Below are 21,077 nucleotides of genomic sequence, written 5' to 3' on the forward strand. Positions count from 1 at the left end.
ACAGGTGGAAGGCCAGTGGAAGTTGTTGGAATATTTTACTTGAAAACCAATTTAATTAGTTATTCACTAGGTGAACTTTTCCAGCCTACAGCTTAGTGGGTGATGAAGAATGTCAGTTCTGAGGGCTTTTTTTTTTTTTTCCAAAAATTATCAAATAAACAGTTTGATGGTGCTATTAGTGGTAGTGAAGAAGATTTTTATGTTTTTTGTTATTATTTACATGGTAATTTACTCATGAGTTAAGTTAAGATCAGAAGCTGCAGGATGACGGAGCTGTGAGCTGAACTGTCTTGGATATGTAGAATGGAAACATTTTGGTGCTTGTTTCTAGGAATCCCTGGAAATGCTGGACTGAGAGGGTTCTCTGGGCCACCAGGGCCTCCAGGGCAGCCTGGATCTGTTGGATTCCCAGGAGCTCGTGGAACAGCAGGACCAAAAGGTATGTCTGGAGCCTGCATATGGGGGAGAAATTGGGTCAGGAAACCAGGGTTTCAGCCAAGTGTATCACAGTGGGCAGGCAGCACGTTATGTGTGGGCCAGCTGTGCGTGGGAAATCAGCTCATCTCTTGGCAGTGTTAGTGCAGGCACCAGCTGCTAGAAGTGAGCTGAGGAGTGCTTGGAAAGGGAGAGGTTCTTTCTTGATTTGGATCACTAATGGGATTCCACCAAGGGTAAAACCAGTGAGAGCATGAAAAGTTTCCATGGAGGGGAGCTGAACGAAGGGAAGCTTTATGTGTACTGTGTTGCTCCGTGTCCTGTTTCTCACACCTGTTGTAGTTTCTGTGAAGCATGTTATGCATTTCCATCTAACTAGACTGTTTGCTTATATGCTCACTTAGTAAGTGTTCCCAATGTCTCTTCAGGGTTCCATGGATTTCCAGGTTTAAATGGTCTGAATGGCTTGCCGGGCACAAAAGGGTCTCCTGGAACACCAGGTAAAGGAAATGTATGGCCAAAGTGTCCTAGCTGGGAATATGCATTAAGTGGTCCATTATGAGAGCAGTGCTCCCCACAAAATTGCTGTTTCACCCAGTTGTGGATTAAATTACAGTATCAAAGGAAGGAAAATATCAGAATACTGAATGTGCATGAACAAATTCTTTAATGCCAGTAAGAATAGGATGCAGTCTGTGGAGTGAAGGAGGTTTTTCTTTGGGTAGTTCTCCTTGATTTCCTGAAGGACTGTGTTGCTGCTGGAAAGTCAGTGGAATGAAATCACGAAGCTCTTCCATTTCCAGTGAATGCTTGATTTTACAGGGCAGCATCAAGTACTCTCTTTGAGTTGGACTAAGTGATGCTGTTTCCTTACTGCTCTCTATTATGTGGAACTTAAGAAAAATCTCAGTAAAATTCCAGTCATAGGATGCTTTAGATTGGAAGGGACCTTTAAGATCATCTAGTTCCAGCTCCTCTGCAGGGACATCTCCTCTAGACCAGGTCGGAAGCTGATTTCTTCCATCAGGTCTGAATTCTGCTTTTGGGCTCTTGCTGTACTTTTTCGTATTGTTAACTGTATGAAATAGAATGTGGTTCTGTTTTGCAAAGTGTTTTGCAAAATCCAAAGGAGAAAAACCTTTCCAAAGGGGCTTGTTTGGTTACAATAATCTTGTAAAGTAGCATTTCAAAGCTAGGCTTTGAAATTTTGTATGTGAAAATAGACAGCTTTGTTGTATAAAATTAGAAGGATAGCTGTGTTCTATTAGTGTAATGAATTAACTGCTAGTAGATTATTTGAATAGGCTTTCATCTTTAACCATTTTTAATTAGGTCTGAGTGAAGTTGGACTGAAAGGCCCTGCGGGTCTCCCTGGTCTGAAGGGTGAGGAAGGTTCTCCAGGCTTGGGTAGAGGAGCTGTAGGATTCCCAGGGCCAAAAGGCTCATCAGGAGACATGGGTAAGTACTGATGTTTGTAAGCCTGGTGGAATGTGTTGCAACCCAGGCTGATGGGTTTGCACAGCTAGAGGAATTACCAGAGAGAACTCCTAAAGTCATAGAAGTAGACAGTAGTCTCACAGGTAAATATTAAATCTGTGATGTGGTTATATGGTTGAGAAACTCTACGTAGTTCTTACAGTGTCTGAACAGCAGAAAACAGCAATTTCTTTCCCTTTGTTCTCCTCATTATATACTTCTCAGCCACTCATTCTGTTCATATCAGCTCTATGACTGTGAGCTTGGGATATACTTTCTCACTTGGTATTTCTTATTCTAGGTCCCCCAGGTCCTGTGGGACTGCCTGGCTTGCCAGGAACTCCTGGAGTTTCTCTTCCTTCTGATATACGTGGGAGACCTGGGGATGCTGGCCATCCAGGACTTGATGGGAGTTCAGGTATGGAGACAGACCTCATAAGGGGAGTAGAGTAGCTAAGAGGATTTCTGTTAGTTTTTGTGGGTTATTTTTAATGCGCTTTCTTGAAGAACTCTTAAGGATAATGACTTAGAGTAGCATTGCTTTAATAATCTGATTTTTAGATCAAGGCTTGAGAATAAGGAGCTCTGTTTTCAGTTCCTGCTATTTAATCCTGGTTTGATATAGCCTATTAATAAAGCTCTGTGATCAATACTCATTTCACCCATTGTGATGTTGAAGACAGACTCAGGCACTAAGGTAACTACTAAGGTCCAATGTATTATTTGGACTGTGGTTTCTCCAGCTGTAATCATAGGCTCCTTGTGAAATTTAGAAGTTATCTGTGGGAACTGAGAGGCAGCACAACGTTGTTGCTACTCGAAGATACATAGGGAGTGATTGTTCTAAGGTCAATAGCAAGTTTACCTTGAAGTTTGAAAGATCTGTCATGATAGCATTAGTGCCTATTCATTGCCTAACAGCCTTATCGAAGAGGCTGAGACTTTTCCTGGCCAGACATTTGGAGCCACTGCTGTTGTTCTCCAAAGTAATATGTGGGTCACCAGGCTAACTACCAGCTGGGGTGAGGGCTACATGTGTTCAGGCCCAGGATTTGAAGTAAGGTGACTGTGGTCAAAAGGATTTAAAGGTTTCTCATACCTGCATTTACGTAAGTAACTGAGGCCTGGTTCTTTTCCTTTGGGGGAGGACGAGCTTGGAAATACGAACAGCCAAACAACGACCGTCCACTAGAGTGACCCACTGGGGATAGCAATAGCATTTACTTTGCCTCGAGAGGAGATTGTGCCAATTATCACTTTGTCTCTAGGTCTTCCAGGTCCTCCGGGACCACGAGGGCCCCCTGGACCAGCTTTTGACCAAGGCGACACAGGCAATCCGGGTTTCCCTGGTGTTCCTGGCTTGCAAGGTGGTAAGGGTGATGTGGGACCTGCTGGTCCCATTGGACTCCCTGGCGTATCTGGATTCAAAGGTAATCTTGCCATGAGAAGAGTCTGGGAGTCGTTTGGCAGCTGTCACCACGACAGTACGAATGGTTATTGGGTGGTGTCTCTGACTGCTTTGTGTGTGAGCACAGCTGAGCTTGTTGTCTGTCTTTCCTTTCTGTCCATGCAGGTTTTACCTACGGCTGGTAAAGTGAGGCCAGCTCCAGGTGTTAGTCAGTGTGTCCCACATGACTTTTTAATTTTCTTACTTTTTTTTTTTTTCCTGGGTACTTGATGTCCACATGGAAGAATATTGTCAATCAAGTGTAATTATGTAACAGTGGAAATTCTTGTCTCAAGGCTCTGCAGCCATTCTGGTCATTAATGTGAGCACAGAGTTCCTGAAGGGTCACGGTCCCTCTGCCTCAGAGCAGAAATAGCGTTCTCATTCCTGCCATCAGTGTGTTTCTCAGTGCCCAGCTGAGGAATCAGAGCCTCATGCTCAGCTTCTGAGGTTTCATCTGTGTACCTTTGCAGGTGTCAGAGGCGAGCCTGGTCTTATGGGGATGCCAGGTAAAGATGGGCCTCCAGGGGATCCTGGTTACCCTGGGCTGAAAGGTGAAATGGGACGCCGAGGTGAGTGCCAGAGAACTGGAAAAGCTTTACTTTGTTGCAAACGGTTTGGGGTAGAGAAAGTTCCAGAGTTCTCCTAATTGGCTTATCTGGGGGGCTTCCTGGTTTCTTAAAGAATTGAAATAAATTAGAAAGAGCTTAATGTATCATGTTTCAGAAAGATACCCAGTGCGGATGTATTAAGGCAGCCTTAATTAAACATGCTTCTCTTTTGTGTCAGCATTATCGTCAAAGCCGTGCACCTTTTTGTGATGTACTTCCACTGTCTCTTACACTGTGTGCAGGTCTCCCTGGCCAACCAGGGGCTCCAGGTGTAACCCCACAGGCAGAAGAAATCACAGCCCCTGCGGGCTTACCGGGTCTGCCAGGGATTGATGGTGTTCCTGGCTTTGACGGAGATCCTGGATTCCAGGGCCCGGTTGGAAAGCCAGGTAAAAAAAACCACTCAGATCACTGACATTGTGGCCTTCTGGAAGAGAAATACTACTCTCAGTGCATTATGAAAGCTTTTCTAGCAATGGAAATCACTCAATCCAAAAACATACAAATGCCATGTTTTACTATTGCTAAACATGCTTGATAAATTCTTGTCCATGCACTTTGATAGTGCTTTCGAGTGAACGCTGCAGAATGAGGAGCAGCAGCTGTGGTATAGCTGGTATGATGCCAGCTTTGGTAGCAGCAGGTGGAGTGATCCTGAAAGTGATTCACTACTGAGAATTCTTTGGAGTGTCAGTGGAATGCTGCTACTAGAGATGTGATACAAACTTCAGCCTGGGCCACTACCACTACTTTGTATCTAGAGCTGTTTAAGAGTGAGCTCTCAGACCATGGATAACAGATTTCTGCTTGTGAATATAGTTGTAGGACTGAAGGTATTGGAATGAGGAGGGAACGTTAGTAGTAACCATATTTGATTTCAGGTGCAAAGGGCCTGCCAGGCAGATCTGGTTTGAAAGGACGTGACGGTTTACCTGGATCACCCGGCATAGCTGGTGACCCGGGACCTTTGGGTGCTCCAGGACCTCAGGGATTTGAAGGTAATGGCATGATTTGCAGAGCACAGATCATTAGACTTCTCTTTGTCCACAAATTCTGAAGAAACGAAATTAGTTACCTTAGGGAGACTGGGGATGTACATGATCTTCTGCTTTGTATCTGCAGTGAAGTAAATTTTATCTTCAGTAAGGAAGATTACGTCACGTCATTGTTTTCTGTTGCTGCTGGTGTTTCTCTAGGTACAATTCTGAACATCTGTTGGTTTCAATGTTCTAAGGATGTAGGAGCCATCTTGGAGGTTTGAAGGAGCAAAATGGTACTCACAGTGAGCACAGTTGAGAGGGTTGGGTGATATAGGCATGATGGAAAGAGAGAAGGGTGGGATTCTGCCACAGATTTGTACAGCTGTTGGCCTTTCTGTGTCAAAGAAATATCAACACTAAAGCACTAGAGAGAAAATGAATTTATTATGTTTTGGCTGGTGCTTTGGGATCTTCAGAATATGAGAATGTGGGTACTGTGAGATAGATGCTAACACTCTGGCATTAGAGTTGTTGGGGAAAGACAGAAAATGAAATGAGGTAGGAAATGAATGGGTGCCACAGTGAAGCAACTGCTTTTGGAACTGGTTTGCCTCGTTGGTCACACAGCCCTCCAAACTTGGCCTCTTTGTCATACAACACAATGCCAAAATCAGCTGTAGAGCCAAGTGACACCCACCCTGCCAGTGGTGAGTTCTCTTCTGCCTTCTAGGTGCCGCTGGAAAGCCAGGCGCGCTCGGCTTGCCGGGAATGCCTGGTCGGAGCATGGGTGTCGGGTACACCTTGGTGAAGCACAGCCAGTCAGACCAAGTCCCGCCTTGTCCTGTTGGCATGAACAAGCTCTGGGATGGCTACAGCTTGTTGTACGTGGAGGGGCAGGAAAAATCACACAACCAGGATCTCGGTGAGTTGACGGGCTTCTCTTGGGCATGAACGGTGTAGATCAAAACCCCTTTTGTCATGTGCGGTTTTCATTGATACTGCTGACAACTGCTGTAGGGAAAGTCTCCCTGACCAGAATCTGCTGTGGAAGCAGTGTTACTTGTGCCGTGCTGTGCTACTCTTGGCTAATGTGTGTGAGCTGGAACATTTGGCAGATGCTTGGTATGACTGTTTGCCCAATTCTTGCAGGTTTTGCTGGCTCTTGTTTGCCCCGCTTCAGCACTATGCCTTTTATTTACTGCAACATCAATGAAGTGTGCTACTATGCCAGCCGAAACGACAAGTCCTACTGGCTGTCCACCACCGCTCCCATCCCCATGATGCCAGTGAGCAGCAATCAGATCCCACAGTACATCAGTCGTTGCTCCGTGTGCGAAGCACCATCCCAGGCTGTGGCTGTGCACAGCCAGGATATCACCATCCCACAGTGTCCCCTTGGTTGGCGCAGCCTCTGGATAGGATACTCCTTCCTAATGGTAAGGATACTATTGCTACTGCAGTGGCAGCTTTACATGTTTTTTATATCTCCTCATCACTGAGACTGAATTAGCTGAGTTGCTCATAGCAACTTCTTTGTCAGCAAGCCTGCTGTAGGCCACTTGTTCCCATTTATCTGGCCTTCTCGTATGCACTGCTCAAGTCTGATAGTAAAATCGAAGCAGTAATTCTGCATTGCTACAGATACTCATTGTGCTTCAAAACTTTAAGTGCAGAAACACTAATTAAGCTGCAGTATTTCCTTAATCCCCTCTGTCTTCTGGAATATTATTTCCACTGTAATCCCCTTGAAGCCCAGTACTGTAAGGTCATTAGAAAGCTATAAAGTCAGCATTATTGTCTTCTGATTTTCCCACTTTGCAATTGCAAAGCTGGATTTCCTTTGTACGAGGACTGCATATTCAGCATAAGCAAATGCCTTTGCTTCTTGCCTCTAGCCCTGACTCAAGACTCAGATACAGGTAACCAAGTTATACATTTGGTTGCCCATTATACTTTTCTCAACTACAGAACTTGAAGACTGCCCTATCGCCTCCTCTTCTGTTCCTTTGCACCCACTTAAATGGACATCTTTATTTCAGCACACAGCAGCTGGTGCCGAGGGTGGAGGTCAGTCCCTTGTCTCACCTGGTTCTTGCCTGGAGGATTTCCGTGCTACGCCCTTCATTGAATGCAATGGTGCCAGAGGAACGTGCCACTACTTTGCAAACAAATACAGCTTCTGGCTGACCACTGTTGAGCAGTCGCAGCAGTTTGTTGGTGCTCCTCCCTCCGAAACTCTGAAAGCAGGACAGCTTCGGACGAGGGTCAGCCGCTGCCAAGTGTGCATGAAGAACTTGTAACAGAAATGCAAACAGCAGGAACAGACTTTGTTACCTGAGAGTAGGCATCACTGATGTGAAGGAGATAAATTCATAAACCTGTGTTGTGTGTGGTTAATAAAGGAATCAAGATGCCAGAACTCCACAAAAATCGAATGTCAAATCCAGGACTCCACACACAAGGGAAAGATCGGTGCTCAGAAAGCCATTCTATGGATCATGGTGCTATGCTATTTCTCTGCTGTTGTTTGGGGCTTCTTCTTCATTCATGGCTACCTCAGAAAGTCTCTGGGAGTTCTTTATTCAGACCGAAGCATAACTGGCATCTCACATATACCACTGCCCTGAGCAAGGTGCGCACCAACCAACACGAGACACATCTGCAAAGCTGTGCTTTGTTGGCATCTCTGCAAACAGTGCCTGGCCCAGTGCAAGGGAACGGACACACGTTCTCCTATGAAATGCAGAACTGCCCAAATGTTGTAATGCATTGTAGGTGACTTTGAAACTCTAAGCAGAAGTGGTCGATAACTGATGTGATTAGGGACATTGAGGATGAACGTTTTGCTTTGCTTATACAACAGGTGGGATGTTCTTTGGCTCCACTGGTAGGTAATCAATTCTAATCCAAACTCATATCCACAGATTGATTTTGAGTCCAAACCACCTCCAGCATTTTTCATAGCTCTAACTATATTCCAGATGAAAAGCTTCCTTCAAGGCCTGTCTTTATCTCCTTGTAGTCAAATGACGCGCAGCCACCGGAAACACTTTGTTACTGCAAACCTTCATCTTCCTTCAGAGGTTGCCTTGGCACAGTTTTGGGTAATTATACAAGCTGTGTGTGTATAAAAAGTAGAGGCCTGCTAGCTATCATGCAATGCTTCTGCAAATACAGAAGAAAGCAGTTAGTTATGAGATGTACAGTTATTATTTCTACAGTCACGATCGGTTGCATTCTTCCTCTGGGCTGCTTGCTGTTTTCTGCTCGTTTTAAAAATTGCATTTCTATCATAATCCCACATTCCTAGAGGGCATAATTAAAGAGAAGTGCTACTAATTGTATTATCCTTGTGTATTTTGAGGGAAAGCCGGAAAAAGGATGCTAACAGTTACATGACTTCATTAGGTCGGGCTAGCAGTGTGATTATTGATTTCTCTTTCTAGTGACGTGCACAAAACCCTTGTAGTGACATTCCAGGACACTGAAGGAAGTGCCTTGCAAATACACTATCACCTCGGCTTAAAGATTTTGAAGACTAATTGTCAGATTACTACTATTAATACAAGACTGAGACATGAATTTGAAGTATTTTTTCTCTACTAGTTGCTAGAGGTCTAGCTCTATCCAGCAAAATACTTGAGCAGCTGCTGTTTTTACCTTCAGTGATTGAGGGTGGAACTCGGTGATCCATAAGGTCCCATCCGACCCAAAGCATTCTGTGAATCTGCAGCACTTATTTATACGCATAATACGATGTTATTTTCCCAGATTGGAGTCAGAAAGCTCTGTGTGTTCAGTTTGAACCACAGTAGAGATGAGCAGAGAGTTTGTGACGAGAATTTTTAGTCCTTTATTTAACTCTTCCCTGCTTGTGAAAGATCCGCAGCTGCTTTGGATGTATTTTGCAGTCAGCTTTTAAGATGTTGTAGTGCTCCTGCCTGATGATCCTTCAGTGCAGAATATCGAATTTACTTTCAGCTGTCCTTGCGCAGACTGAGCACATTGTGCTCCCAGTGTAGGGAAACACAAGGTGAAAAAGCTGCTGTGTGCACACTGCAGTGCTCACCATGTGCTGAAAAAGTGCGCAGTTAACTCTGGCAAGTTGTCAGCAATTGGGTTCCCATGGTGCTGTAAGTGTCAGTCAGGTGTGTTTGCAGACTCGATTTTTGAACAGAAACACACAAAGAAGTATTTTTTTCAGGATTAGAACTTCATGCATTTAACGTGCCAGTATCTCTAGAGAAGTAGTATGCTTCTACTGCAAGAAGCTGGCTCTGTTGCTATCGATACCCGAACTTCCCTTGAGTTCCACAAATGGCCTTTTCCTGCTGCTCACCCAGAAACCACGCTCATGCAGCAAACAGCTTGCAGCTCAGGAGGAGAGCTTGGCCCTGCAGAGCTCCTTCAGCTGCTCAGAAGGCATGCAGCTAATCCCTGGGTAGAGGAGGAGAAGTGCTGTTTTTTCTAAGCGTATAGTTTCCAAACTGTGTTTAATAAACATTAAACAGGATGAACCAGGCTCTTCTAAGCTCTTTCCTTTAATATCACACTGGCCTTGTTCAGGAAGTGCAAGTGACAGGAGACAGCATTCAGTATTTCTCCATGTGTTTTTATTGGTGAAGATGAAGCTCTGCAATTCACGTTTATCGCACTGTCATGACAAAATGACCACCCTGGGGACTCCCTGGTAGACCTTTAGCATGGAGTAAAAGATCTTTGCCTTAAATTAAGTGTTCTTAGGGCTGCTAGAGACATACTCTGCCTTTTAGAAACACAACCGCCCAGGCTGCTCTGATCAACCTGTAACATTAAGGCACTTAGACCACAACAGTTCTCAAAAGGCAATAACTCAAGTAACAGTGATGTAATCTGTCTATGTGTATATATTAAGTCTTAACATAACCTGCTTTGCATTTATTTCACACAAACAAATTAACAAAATATAGCAGCATACAACCTATGAAAAGCTTAAGAAATTTATTAGATGCACAGATAAAGTGCTATAACAGAAGTCTGTGTAAATCTACTTTAAAATAAATAAGGTACAGTTAAACCACCTTTGACTCTTTTTAGCTCTGAAAGAAATAACCTAAGTTTTAATGATTTTGATGTTAAGGTCAAGGTGAAATATTCCATAACTGTAACAGTGGTTGTGATCTGTATCAACTGTCTTGAGTCTCCCGTTCCTCTCGAGGTCTCCCAGAAGCAGGAAGGCTATTGCAAAATGTATACATTAGACACAGTTCCTTTTACAGAAACATTTTTGTAATAAAGTGTGGTTGCTCAGATACATGTTAAAATATTTAACAAGGAAACAATTTTCTCATGATCCAGTCGATCTTTTAAACAAGACAACGTATTTTTTCCTATGATGCAGCCCACAGGAGGGAACAGAAGTAAACATCCTCCTTAATTGAAGACTGTTTTGCTTTAAGAACTAAACTATTGCATTATTACGAGAGCAAGAAATATCCATTTGGGTTATCCCTTTCTCCAAACAAAGAGCCCAGTGACTTGCTTATTTTTGCCTTAATCTCAAAGGCCTGTTTGTCTTCAGGTAAGATATTGAAAAGAGATTCCCATTAAGCATCTTACTACAAGAGCTTTTATTGCCTTTCCATCTGGGGAAGCTCTTGTTAAACTGTCGTTGGAGTTTTGGATGCAACTTGGATTCTGTGCTCTGTTTTTTCCACAATTTCAGGCACTTTGGGGCTAACATGGCTGTAAGTCAATGCAATGATATTAGCGATGCGTTCAGTACTCAGAAGAGTCACCGCTGTTTCCTTCATACACTCAGGATTTCAAATTCTTCTTCCAATTCAAACAGCTTGTCAGTAGATTCAATGAGTTCTGCAAAACAGAAGTAATGCTCAGTAGTGCCTGACTATTTACCTACAAGAAAAAACTTTGGAAAACGCATTGCAGAAAATATCTTGTAAGAGTGATAAAAATAAGTAAATCTGTGCTGGCAGTTGTATGGACTGTTTGGACAGGTGGCAGATAGGTACTGCTTGATTAGGAAAGCACAGCTATTCCACCTGCAACTGTTCTTCTCTTTGCTAAGGAGGGACACTGAGCTGCACAGGAGGGCTCTCAGCCCGCACCATACCTGCTCCTGTAGTTGTCACTTCTGGCTTCGTTGGAGGTATGAATGGAGGCCAGTGGGGCGGGTGCTTCTGGACGAGCTCAAACATTCGAAGGCTCTGCTGCTTTAGAATCTCCTGAAGACAGAATACTTTCACTTTAAATGCTGCCTTGAGAGAACCCTGAAGCACAGTTAAGTGTCTGTTCAATAAAAACATCCTTTCACTACATGTATCTATCAGGAAACAAAGGCTTTATGCAGACATACTGTGAGGTCCTGTTATATTTTGAGTACCATAGATTTCTAACATTTTCCTCGTTAAAAACACACCTGGCAGACAGATCTCTTGAACTGTACTACAAGATATCACTGTCTTATAACCAGTTTTGATTTCTATACACCTGTGATTTTGTTTACTTGTAGCAGCAGACACCAAGAATGCTCAATGTTTTCTGCCTCTTAGAAGAAAAGTACCTGCGTGGAACTCTGCGATAAAAGACAGATCAGCTCCAAAAAAACCAACAGATTTGGAAGATGAGTTTTGATCAGGAGAAGCAGGCTGTTACTGAAGCCAAGTGCTACAGCTCTTCAAAGAGATGTCACCTCCTGATACATATTAGTTATATACAAACTGCTTTCCTCAGCTGTTTGCTTTTTTGTGTTTGTTTCACAGAAATGCCTTTAGAGGTGTATATACCCCTTTAAGGGTAGCTGTTTCCACCCATTTTTCAAGTGGCAGGGATCCTGGCTGCCAAAGCACTGAACAACTTCTGCTTAACAGCACAGCCCCGATGTGTTAATGCATTCTTCTCCGTGGCTCTTTTCATGTGAATACAGAGATAAATGTAATGGGAGTTTCTGGTTTAGGAAAAAAAAACAACCAACAACCAACCAAAACCATGAATTCCTACAGAGTGAACAAAGATGGTCACTTGCCACTGTTACCTTTTGTACAAGACTGCACCAGTTATCAAAATCACATTCTTCTTTGCAAAAGAAGCCCTGAGGGGGGAAAAAGCAAACAACAAAAATACAACAGAGTGTTATTTGCACATTACAAATCCGCAGTGCAGCAGGTAAAGCAGTGTGAGCAGCAATATGCTGCTATGCTGATTCCCCCTATGGCCACTCAACGAAAGACCCCAAATATGTGGCAGTTCAGGGCAAGACCCCAAGAGTGGCACAAGGCCCTGCAAACCCCAGCAAACCAGTCCATCAAAAACATGCAGCAGCTGCTGTGTGCTGTCATGGAGCCACAGCCAGCTCCAACAGCCCAGGCATCAGCCTCACATAAAGAACAACCTAAGGACCACTTTCTGTATGGTACCTGTGCTGGAAATATTTGTTCTTCATTCTGCTTTTGTCTGGCTCACTGCATTATTCCAGATGTTGCAGAGTTACATAGATAAGTATTTTACAAAAATGAAAATACTTCCTAGAAGTAGCAGTAATAACAGCAATATGTCAGTGACTGAAAGACGCTGGTGTCTTGTTTAAAGCTATGGACACACATCTCATAGGTGACAACTGCCAAATCCCCACCAGAGGATAATGGCACGGGGTCACATTGCATTTCTTCAGATACAACAGGTGCCTACAGAACGCTGTAACGTATGTTGGGTGACTGTACAAATAATTCCATTCACAGATATTTATATTACCATGTAATAAGTAACTTGGCCAGAGTGACCAAGCTTATAAGACAGCAACAGAGTAAAACAAGTAAGCCTGATTCCATTCCTTTAACCACTACACACATGCTGCTTGCACACAGTAAATGCACTCAGCAAAGAAACTGAAGGTAGCTCCCTGCCATGCAGACAGACAGTGCCTGTGTGACCTGAGATTAATGCATCCTATGTAGTTAAGGTAGAGACAGCTATGTGTTGGAGAAGCAGCTATGTGATCTTGATGCTATGTGTTGATAAAAGACAGCTTCGTGATCTCGATCCTATTCAAGAAACACTTCTTGCCCTTAGTTTGAAATAAAATACATGCGTTTGTTACTTTCTAACACCTACTAAAGCTACTGAAGGGTCCAAATTCATGATCTTCATTCTGTGGGGGGCTTGCTGGCAGTGGAAGCTCTGGTCATCAACTGTGCCGTTCTCTTCTGAATCTACAAAGCTTTGGGTGGTGTGAGGGTCCAAATAGATCAGCTCATTGCCTGTATGGATGACACCCATATGTTGAAAACAAACAAGTGACTTTAATGAGCACTAAGTTAACACTGACTGCGGTGACAATTTATCCAGGTCTTCTGTTCAGGGATTCCTGAGGAGAATCAAAAAGCTTAGGCACAATGTTTCCACAGGATATTTACTGTAGCTTTCTATTGTGACCCTATTACTGCAGATTTTCTGGTTGGTATGTTCCACCTTTCTCACATACTTTCCTTTTCCCATGTGAGATCCAGTTCTTTCTTTTTTTTAAATCTCATCTGCTGTAATCCCTAACATTCCAAGATCAAAAGATACAGGATGGCCAGAAATTAAATCTGTAATCCCATTAGGCATTCATTCAGAAATTGGAACAAAAATGCCTAAAACAGCTCAGGTTTTACAAAAGAACAAAAGGTCCATAAAACTATGGGCCAAAATCTGGATGACTGTATTTACAACAATTAAAAATGATACAAGAAGATCTGCAAAAAGGTGGAAAAGACACCACTATCAGAACACATATGAAATACAAGAAAATGAGAGAAGTGACAGCTGCCCAAGATACTTGTCGAATGCTATCGGCACCGCTGTGCTGTTTTTGCCTGTCATTACTTCCTTTTGCACCCAGCTTGGCTGTTACCTTTCTGCTTTGTAAAGGAACACATCATGCTGTTGCTGAAATCCTTTAGGTACGTTTCTTCATCTCTTTGACTGTACTCTGACGTTTCTTTACTTTAGAGATTCAGAATTAAACCGCATGCACTCTCCCCCCAGAAATTTCTCTTTTGATCATCTGCATATTTTGAGTAAGTTTCCCTTTTTCCTTACCTAAAAATCCTATGAAATAATAGGCATTATTTGGTTTCCCTCCTAATGCTCCCAAAGACTGTGGCATCTTAAAGCATTCCTAGGAATTCAAAGGGAAGAAAAGGAAATTATAGTTGATTTGTTTACTGATCTGACGGATACTTGAACTTATTTGACGATAACAACCCGTTCATTGGGGAAAAAAAACTTACTTTAAATGCATCAATATATACTGGATTTATGTGATTTATCCCTAGTCGTAGAGGTATAATAAGCAAGAGGGGCTTCCAGCCTGTACAGAGTCCTGCTGTGTTCCTGTTCCGGCCAAGAGCACTTCTGTGCAAATGTGCACTGCTGTGGGCTGTGCTGCTGCTCTGGGGAGGGGACCAGCACATCTTCTCTGTGGGAACAAAACCAGAAATCAGTCGGTGCACAAAGGAACACAAAGTACATCTTCCTCTCTGAGATAAATTAGGCTGCTGTGCCAGAGATCTTCACAGAGCTTCCAAGATAAAATGAGCAGGGCATGGAAATTAATTGTAGCTGTTTAGTGGAAGTAATTCTAGCAGCCAGTCTGTGCTGGCACATCAGAGTGAGACACTGCACTGATGACTGGGAGATGAAAATTTTAGCCTGACATTTATGACAGTTACTATTATATGTTGGTATTACTAACATGCTCAAGACCTGTCTGTAAAACATCACAGAACTGAAACGGCAGAGATGATGACGTCAGGAACTCCTGGAGGAACTCTTTGCACCCAGCGATGTGAGCATAAAGGAAACAGGGACTGAAGTAGAAGTGGACTGTGGTTAAGCTTCACCTGTGAATCCACCTTTCTTAGGACTGTAAATTAAGCACGGCCGTGCATTTCTCAGTGCTAGGATCTGCTGCTGCTTTCTTTTTTTGCCTACAAAAAGCACAACTCTTTCACAAACCCTGCATTAAAACCAATTTACATAAGCTGCAACCTCATTCCATCTCTGGGCTAAGAGTTTAGATAGCACAGACCATCTTTGTCTTCTCCCCAGCTGCACAGTGGCTTTAGTTTTGGACATGCAAACTTGAGTTTGTGATTTTTTTATCCCTTTTCTTACACCAGGAAGGAATACAGGTGGCCCTGAAGTTTTTCTTCATGTTTTGATACATTTGGGAAAATGAAGTCTTATCAGAAACAGCTACAGGAGTACTGATGTTTCACTTACTGATGTCTTCAATGACCACTGTGTTGTCCATAGATACATAAACAGCTAATGAATTCCATTCATCAAATAAAGCGAGCTTCCTGGAGAACAAATTAACATGACCTGGTTAGCCCAAGAGGGTGCTCACACTCGGAAAAAACAGGTGATTCTTGAGCAATTAGAAGTTTTCTCCTTTGGAAAAGCAAACTTGTTGGATTTTTGAAAGTCTTGGTGCAATAAGGAGTAATCTTTGAATATTAAACATTTAATATATTTGGAAAAATAGATACTGAGTGGTACCAGGAAAAGCATATGCACTGTACAATGTGAAAACTGTTTTGTCTCATTGTAACAGTAACAGCTCAACCACGTAATTAAGTTTGCTACTTTGTATTGCATTTAACAGCCTACGCCATGGAATCTGGCCCACCGGGTCTGTCATCGTCCAGAAAAGGAAGAATTTCCTTTGCCAGCTTTGCACGTTAATTTTTGCGTAATAAGTTCTACTGAATTCAGTGGAACTATTTGTGTGTGTGTGTGCAAAGTAGAATTGGACATTAAAAGCTAAAGGAATCCGGGCATCCAAAAGTTAGGTGGGATACAGAGGTTTCTGTTCATTTGTGTGAAATCCAGACCTCTGGGGAAGGGAGCTACAGCCTGAAACTGCACAGGCAGTCAGCTGTTTGAAATAAGCCAGAAAAACCCAGATGTGAGCACTGACCCATGAAGAACTTATCAGTGAGAAGTGCTGGGGTTCAGAGTGTGCTTCAACTCCTCCCTTTCTCCAGAACACGTTCCTGTCCCAAGGCTGCAAAGAACTGCTGCTGAGCACTGAAGACCTGCAGCCTCAATGGCAGGTTACATATCCCCCTTATCCCTCCAAGAACTGGGCAAAGCCAGCTCTTCTAAGACTTCAAGACTCTGAGGAGCTGCCCATCTTTTGTGGTTGGCACAACTGCTCCCCAGAAAATGAGCAATTGCAGTTCAGTTCCCCCTTGGCCCAGCTGGCTTCCCTCTGAGGTTTCACACTGCCAGCCTAACCTACCTGGTAGAGCTCCTGACCAGCTAAAGCTCTGCCTCTATGCAGAAAGAAGCAGACATCTGTGGTGGCTACTGATTAGGGCACACAGGCAGCAGAGCAGTTGGGAACACCTTCAAGGTTCTCTTTTCCAGGCTCTCACTGCACTAAAATCTAGAGCTCACCCATTCCCAATTCAGTTTCTGCCCACCGTATCCCACGCTGCACTTGTAAACACACAGTAAATGTATCCCTGATTCTGAGACGGGCAGATGCAGCCTTTAAAACCCTGCCTGGGCCTTATCCTGATCTCTGAGCCAGGTGCCCTGAGGGAATACATTCTGAATGAGCTGGTAGGATCTGACTTACTTTAATACTTGAGCAACTGTATTTGGTCCAAACCACTCTCCAATCGATTTCCCCTCTCCAACACCCATCTGTGCTGTTTTTGTGAAGGGGAAAAAAAACAAACCGCAAACACAGAAGAAAAGAGAGATCACAAAGAATCCAATAACAAAAAGTATTCAATGCCATGGTTAAAGAAGAAGTTTTGAGTAACTGCAAACCGTATTTAGCAATAACAATTATTTTCTCAACCTACGCTTTTTTCAAACCCTTCCTGTTGTCAGTTCACGGGACCATAAAGCCACAGAATGCTTGGGTTGGAAGGAACCTTAAAGCCCATCAAGCTCCAAGCTGTGCTGTGGGCTGGCTGCCCTCCCCCCCAGGCCGCTCAGGGCCCCATCCAGTGTGGCCTTGGGCACCTCCAGGGATGGGGCACCCACAGCTCTGAGCAGCAGTGGCAGGGCCTCACCGCCCTCTCAGAATGAAGAATTCCAGTTTAAAGCCATTCCCTGTTCCAACTATCAGCCGTCACCCTCCTGCTTACAAGCTCCCTTCAAGTACTGGCAGTTCCTTTAATAAAGTTTCTGAACAACAGTAAGATTTACAAATAATTATTACAAATTATTACAGATTACATCAATAAGCTCCATAACTGTCTATTCTAATATTACTGACCCTGGTACCCAAGGCTTACATAGTTTATCAGGGGACAGATTCTAGCATGTGCATTTATTTAGTCTCAGTGAATTGCATTTCTGTGCTATTATACCCCATAGCCATCTACATGCATTTTTATATCTGAATACACACTGCCTTCATAACCACCACTTAGAGTTATGAATTAACAGATTTCAAATTACTAAGTTTCAGTACAGTAGGAATTTCAGTAGAAAAAGAAACAGAAAGTCTGTTCTCACCCATCTGGTGGATGGAATAACAGCAATCCTTCCTGTCTAGAAAGCATCGGAGGATTCTGTGATATTCTTCTGGTTGTTCTTTGTGTTTTTCCCATTGCCAGTCTGAGAGGAAACACAAAGATTAAAAAACCAAAATTTTCCATTATCCTGATCAAATTTCTGGAGAGTAGTGAGCCACAAAGCCAGGTGGTACAAGAGTAATCCATGAGGGCTGCTCTGAAAGCAACGCCTCCCATTTTATGATGTCAGACTTGGTGATCTGAGAGGTTTTCTCCAACCTTAATGATTCCATGATTCCCACCAATATCCCATTCCATTTTGCTGCCGTGTGACAGCATGGCATCTGACTTGGAAGTGAGGATGAAGCAAAGGGGTGGGACTGAATTCTTCCATGCAGAAAAAAATGGCATCCAGTCATTCATTGAGACTTGCTGAATGTCTCTGGAGACCAAACAGTGGGTGTGAGCACACCACGTGGAAACAAACAGGAGGCATTACTTTCAGAGCAACCTGCATACAATTCATCTCTAAAATTTACATTTTGTTGAGTGTCTAGAACTCACACTTTGCTATTTCCTTTAAGCTGTCCTTTATCATCATAGGCTAAATGGCAAAGATGTCATCAACTGCAGACTTATTCTGACTGATGGCTGCTGAGCACTGAGAGCTACTGCTGTACTACTGCTCACAGTACCTGTGAGCTTCCAAGGTAATTTAAAACCACGTGCTCTATTTAAATCTTGTGAGATTTGTAGACATACATCAAATAACAATACAAGGTCCATACTGGAAAGTCCCCTCACACAGCAAATCCACAACAGCTCTGCCATGTCTGCTTCTGCCTCTAATAGGGGCAGTTTCCTTAGTTAAGGAGAGCAGCAGGATTCCCTGTCTGTTCTCTCTATTTCCCTGCTTAAAGCTGCTATGATTTCACCCAGTCAGACAAGACTAATTCATCAGTAACTTTTATCAAAGCATCAAATAAGGTCTCATTAATAAATCTGGGTTTTGTGCTTTTATGGAATACTACACACACACGCACTGAAGGAACGTGGTCTCCAGACAATACAGATGTTCACTCAGAAGCAGTACACACCTCTTCCTAAATGCCTGCAGATCAGTGCCTGTGCCAGCATCATCTGCCCACATCTCAGCATACATCCCCAGCCAGCGTCAGACGAAGGACCGGTGCCTCCTATTAGGAAGGTTCATCACAATTAATACGGGCTTTGAACTGGAGGCAGAACCACAGAGAAACTGTCAGAGTGTAAGAGCCCAGTTAGGTCTGCTGAAATGTGCAGTAACTGTCCTGTGGATGCAATGCTTTTATTTCCACACTGCTGCTCTAATCTCTATGCAGCACAAGTAAGGTTTATGTACTCCTTGTGGAGCTGACTTACTCTGCATTCTTCAACAACACTCACAGATATGCACTGCGTGCTGTACAAACACGAGCACCTGATTACGTGCAGGTGTAAGCGCACCTAGATTTTAATAACTTCAATATGCTGTTTGAATAAACAATTACAACAGTGCTTAAAATGTAATAATGTAAAAATCATTTGTCAGTCCATGAGGCCATCCCTACTCCTGCTATTTAATTTTAATGAGGCAACAGGTCTGCAGTATACTCACCAATAGGAGAAAACTTCCTTCTATACGTAAACCAGAGACGAGCACTGACATCCAACAGTAACTTAGATTTGTCTGGAATGTTTTTAAAAGGAAAGAAATAAACTTTTAGAACCGGAGAATTCCAGTCATTCCTACATAGCCTATATAAAGTGTTCACAGACGACTCCTGTTAACTTCTACATATAAGGTCTTTAATACTTAGATGCTTTTTTAGCCTTTTAAACCTGAGAACTTTTGTAGACTTTTAATTAAAGTTGGATTGTTAAGAATGAAATAATTACCAGGCAATGAAGTTGTAAAAGGTGTTTGGAATGATTCTGTCTAGCTTGAATGAAATGCTATGGAGAACTACGTCCTTAGGAAAGAACTGGTAAAGCAAGTTAAGGTGAAGAATTTCTACGTGCCAAACAGCATAGAATTATGCATCACTTCTAAACCCAATACACTGTTATTTCTTGAAAGTCCCACCTGACTTAATTCTTTCTTGTCTCTTCTTTTTTTCTTTTTTCTTTTTTTTTTTTTTTAAATATACACTTACAGAATTCTCCCAAAGGCTCACAAAGATTTCTTAAGCTCTTACCTGCTGCTTTCTCTCTGAGCTGTGCTCAGACCCACTGGCCTTTCAAAGGATCTCTCAGCCCACCAAGGCTGAGCACAGGACCCTTGGCTGTCCCAATACCACGGCTGCAATAACAGCTGCTACCACTGACATGTAACACAGGGTTACGCCCTTGTCCCGTCCCCAAGGAGCAAAACTCAGTTCGGAATCATATACAATCGCTAAAGCTAACGTTGCTTTTCACCAAATCACAGCACACGCCTCAGATTATTATTTTTTATTGTGCTGATGATTTTGAAATCTCACTTTACAGCTGACAGACAGCTGCCTCGAGGGTAAATAACATCAGCAATACCAACCATTCCCTGCAGATTTGTTTTAATTTCTGAAGTGCCTGGTGATGGGCAGGGACCAAACTCACACCTCCGCCAGTCATGCAGTCTCTGCACCAGCAGTGACAGACAGCGACACGGGGTTTCGTTCAGGTCCGAGTACCACTACCTACAGCTGGGGGTTTTGTTTCCAGGGAGGAGCTGCTGCTGCACCACAACCAGCATGTCACAGAAGAGTCTTCACGTTAGAGATACCTTCATTCAGGTGGTGCCGCCTTCCCAGAATCCACACCGGCTCATCGGTGTCGGGAAATTCTTCTAAGTATTCCGACAGAATAGTGATCTGGTTTTCATACCTGGACAGAACTGAGTACAACAGGGCAGCTCAGCCCCCGCCCCGCTCCGACAGCACGACATGGCTGCCGCCGCACGCCCCGGCTGCGGAGGGAGGGAGGGGAGGAGGGTCTGCCTGCGTCACGGGCTAACGGTAATTAATACCGATTAGAGAAGGAAGTCCGATCGCTGCAGGGTTTTGGTTTTTTTTTTTCTTTTTCTTTCATGACTAAAGCGGGGCTCGTTGGAAGAGTAAAAATGCCCCTCGGTCGTTGTCTTTCTGACGTCAACCTGAAGAAACAGCGCCGACCGCAAGCGTGAAGCCGAAGCAGACGCGATCCTACGCCGCTCCTCACGCAGGAAGAACGACGGCGCCGCGTGAGAGCGGCACAGCGCCCGCAGCTGCCACACAGCCGCCCCGCCCGCACGGCTGGACGGCAGCTCCCGGATCCTCCCGGCAAGCCCTCGCGGACCGCGCTTCCCGGAGCCGACGGCGCCGTACCCGGCTCCCGCCCCGGCCGGAAGGCCCCGACGTCCCGCCCCGAGCCCCGAGGCGCGGGCCTCGCGCCGAGGCCGGCTGGGTTTACCTCAGCGATCCCGCTGCGCGCGGCTCGCCCCGATCCCGCCGCTTCCCCTCGCCCCGCGGCCCCGTCCCGCCGCCCCTCACCTGACTCCATCCTCCCGCCGTCACCATCCTCCTCCTCGGCCCGACGCGGAGGTCCGACGCGGAGGCCGCGCGGGGCGCTC

At 44.1% G+C, this 21,077-nt stretch overlaps 2 protein-coding genes across 2 annotated transcripts in view; one reads left to right on the top strand and one right to left on the bottom strand.

The window, feature by feature from the left end:
• The window catches only part of COL4A6 (collagen type IV alpha 6 chain), a 121,906-nt gene extending 111,901 nt beyond the window's left edge, over window positions 1-10,005 (top strand). Inside the window, exons 36-46 of the mRNA XM_042825404.1 lie at window positions 332-439; window positions 864-935; window positions 1,768-1,893; window positions 2,213-2,329; window positions 3,180-3,341; window positions 3,832-3,930; window positions 4,212-4,358; window positions 4,851-4,967; window positions 5,680-5,871; window positions 6,099-6,385; window positions 6,989-10,005. Of these exons, the coding sequence (XP_042681338.1) occupies window positions 332-439; window positions 864-935; window positions 1,768-1,893; window positions 2,213-2,329; window positions 3,180-3,341; window positions 3,832-3,930; window positions 4,212-4,358; window positions 4,851-4,967; window positions 5,680-5,871; window positions 6,099-6,385; window positions 6,989-7,249 (1,688 nt within the window). The 3' untranslated portion in view covers window positions 7,250-10,005. The remainder of the gene's footprint in view (window positions 1-331; window positions 440-863; window positions 936-1,767; window positions 1,894-2,212; window positions 2,330-3,179; window positions 3,342-3,831; window positions 3,931-4,211; window positions 4,359-4,850; window positions 4,968-5,679; window positions 5,872-6,098; window positions 6,386-6,988) is intronic.
• On the bottom strand, window positions 9,541-21,068 carry ATG4A (autophagy related 4A cysteine peptidase). The gene is made up of 13 exons (XM_042824869.1): window positions 20,998-21,068; window positions 20,253-20,363; window positions 19,107-19,178; window positions 18,568-18,666; window positions 17,472-17,573; window positions 16,579-16,651; window positions 15,213-15,292; window positions 14,219-14,406; window positions 14,028-14,106; window positions 13,059-13,204; window positions 11,983-12,039; window positions 11,062-11,173; window positions 9,541-10,802 (listed from the first exon to the last, which is right to left on the bottom strand). Exons 1-13 carry the CDS (start codon window positions 21,005-21,007, stop codon window positions 10,738-10,740), a joined length of 1,194 nt encoding a protein of 397 aa, XP_042680803.1. The 5' UTR covers window positions 21,008-21,068; the 3' UTR covers window positions 9,541-10,737.
• Between the last annotated feature and the right edge of the window lie 9 nt (window positions 21,069-21,077).

The sequence above is a fragment of the Centrocercus urophasianus genome, unplaced genomic scaffold, assembly GCF_019232065.1.
Source record: "Centrocercus urophasianus isolate 14NV4802_14NV808 unplaced genomic scaffold, USGS_Curo_1.0 seq_24, whole genome shotgun sequence".
In the NCBI taxonomy this organism is placed as follows: Eukaryota; Metazoa; Chordata; class Aves; order Galliformes; family Phasianidae; genus Centrocercus; species Centrocercus urophasianus.

What these genes read in the sequence shown, in the direction of transcription:
- ATG4A (XM_042824869.1), bottom strand. An exon ending in AAGGAAGTTTTCTCCTATTG is followed by an intron (nt 18,667 to 19,106) that starts GTGAGTATACTG and finishes CCTTCCTAATAG; the next exon opens with GAGGCACCGGTCCTTCGTCT. An exon ending in TATATATTGATGCATTTAAA is followed by an intron (nt 14,107 to 14,218) that starts GTAAGTTTTTTT and finishes TTGAATTCCTAG; the next exon opens with GAATGCTTTAAGATGCCACA.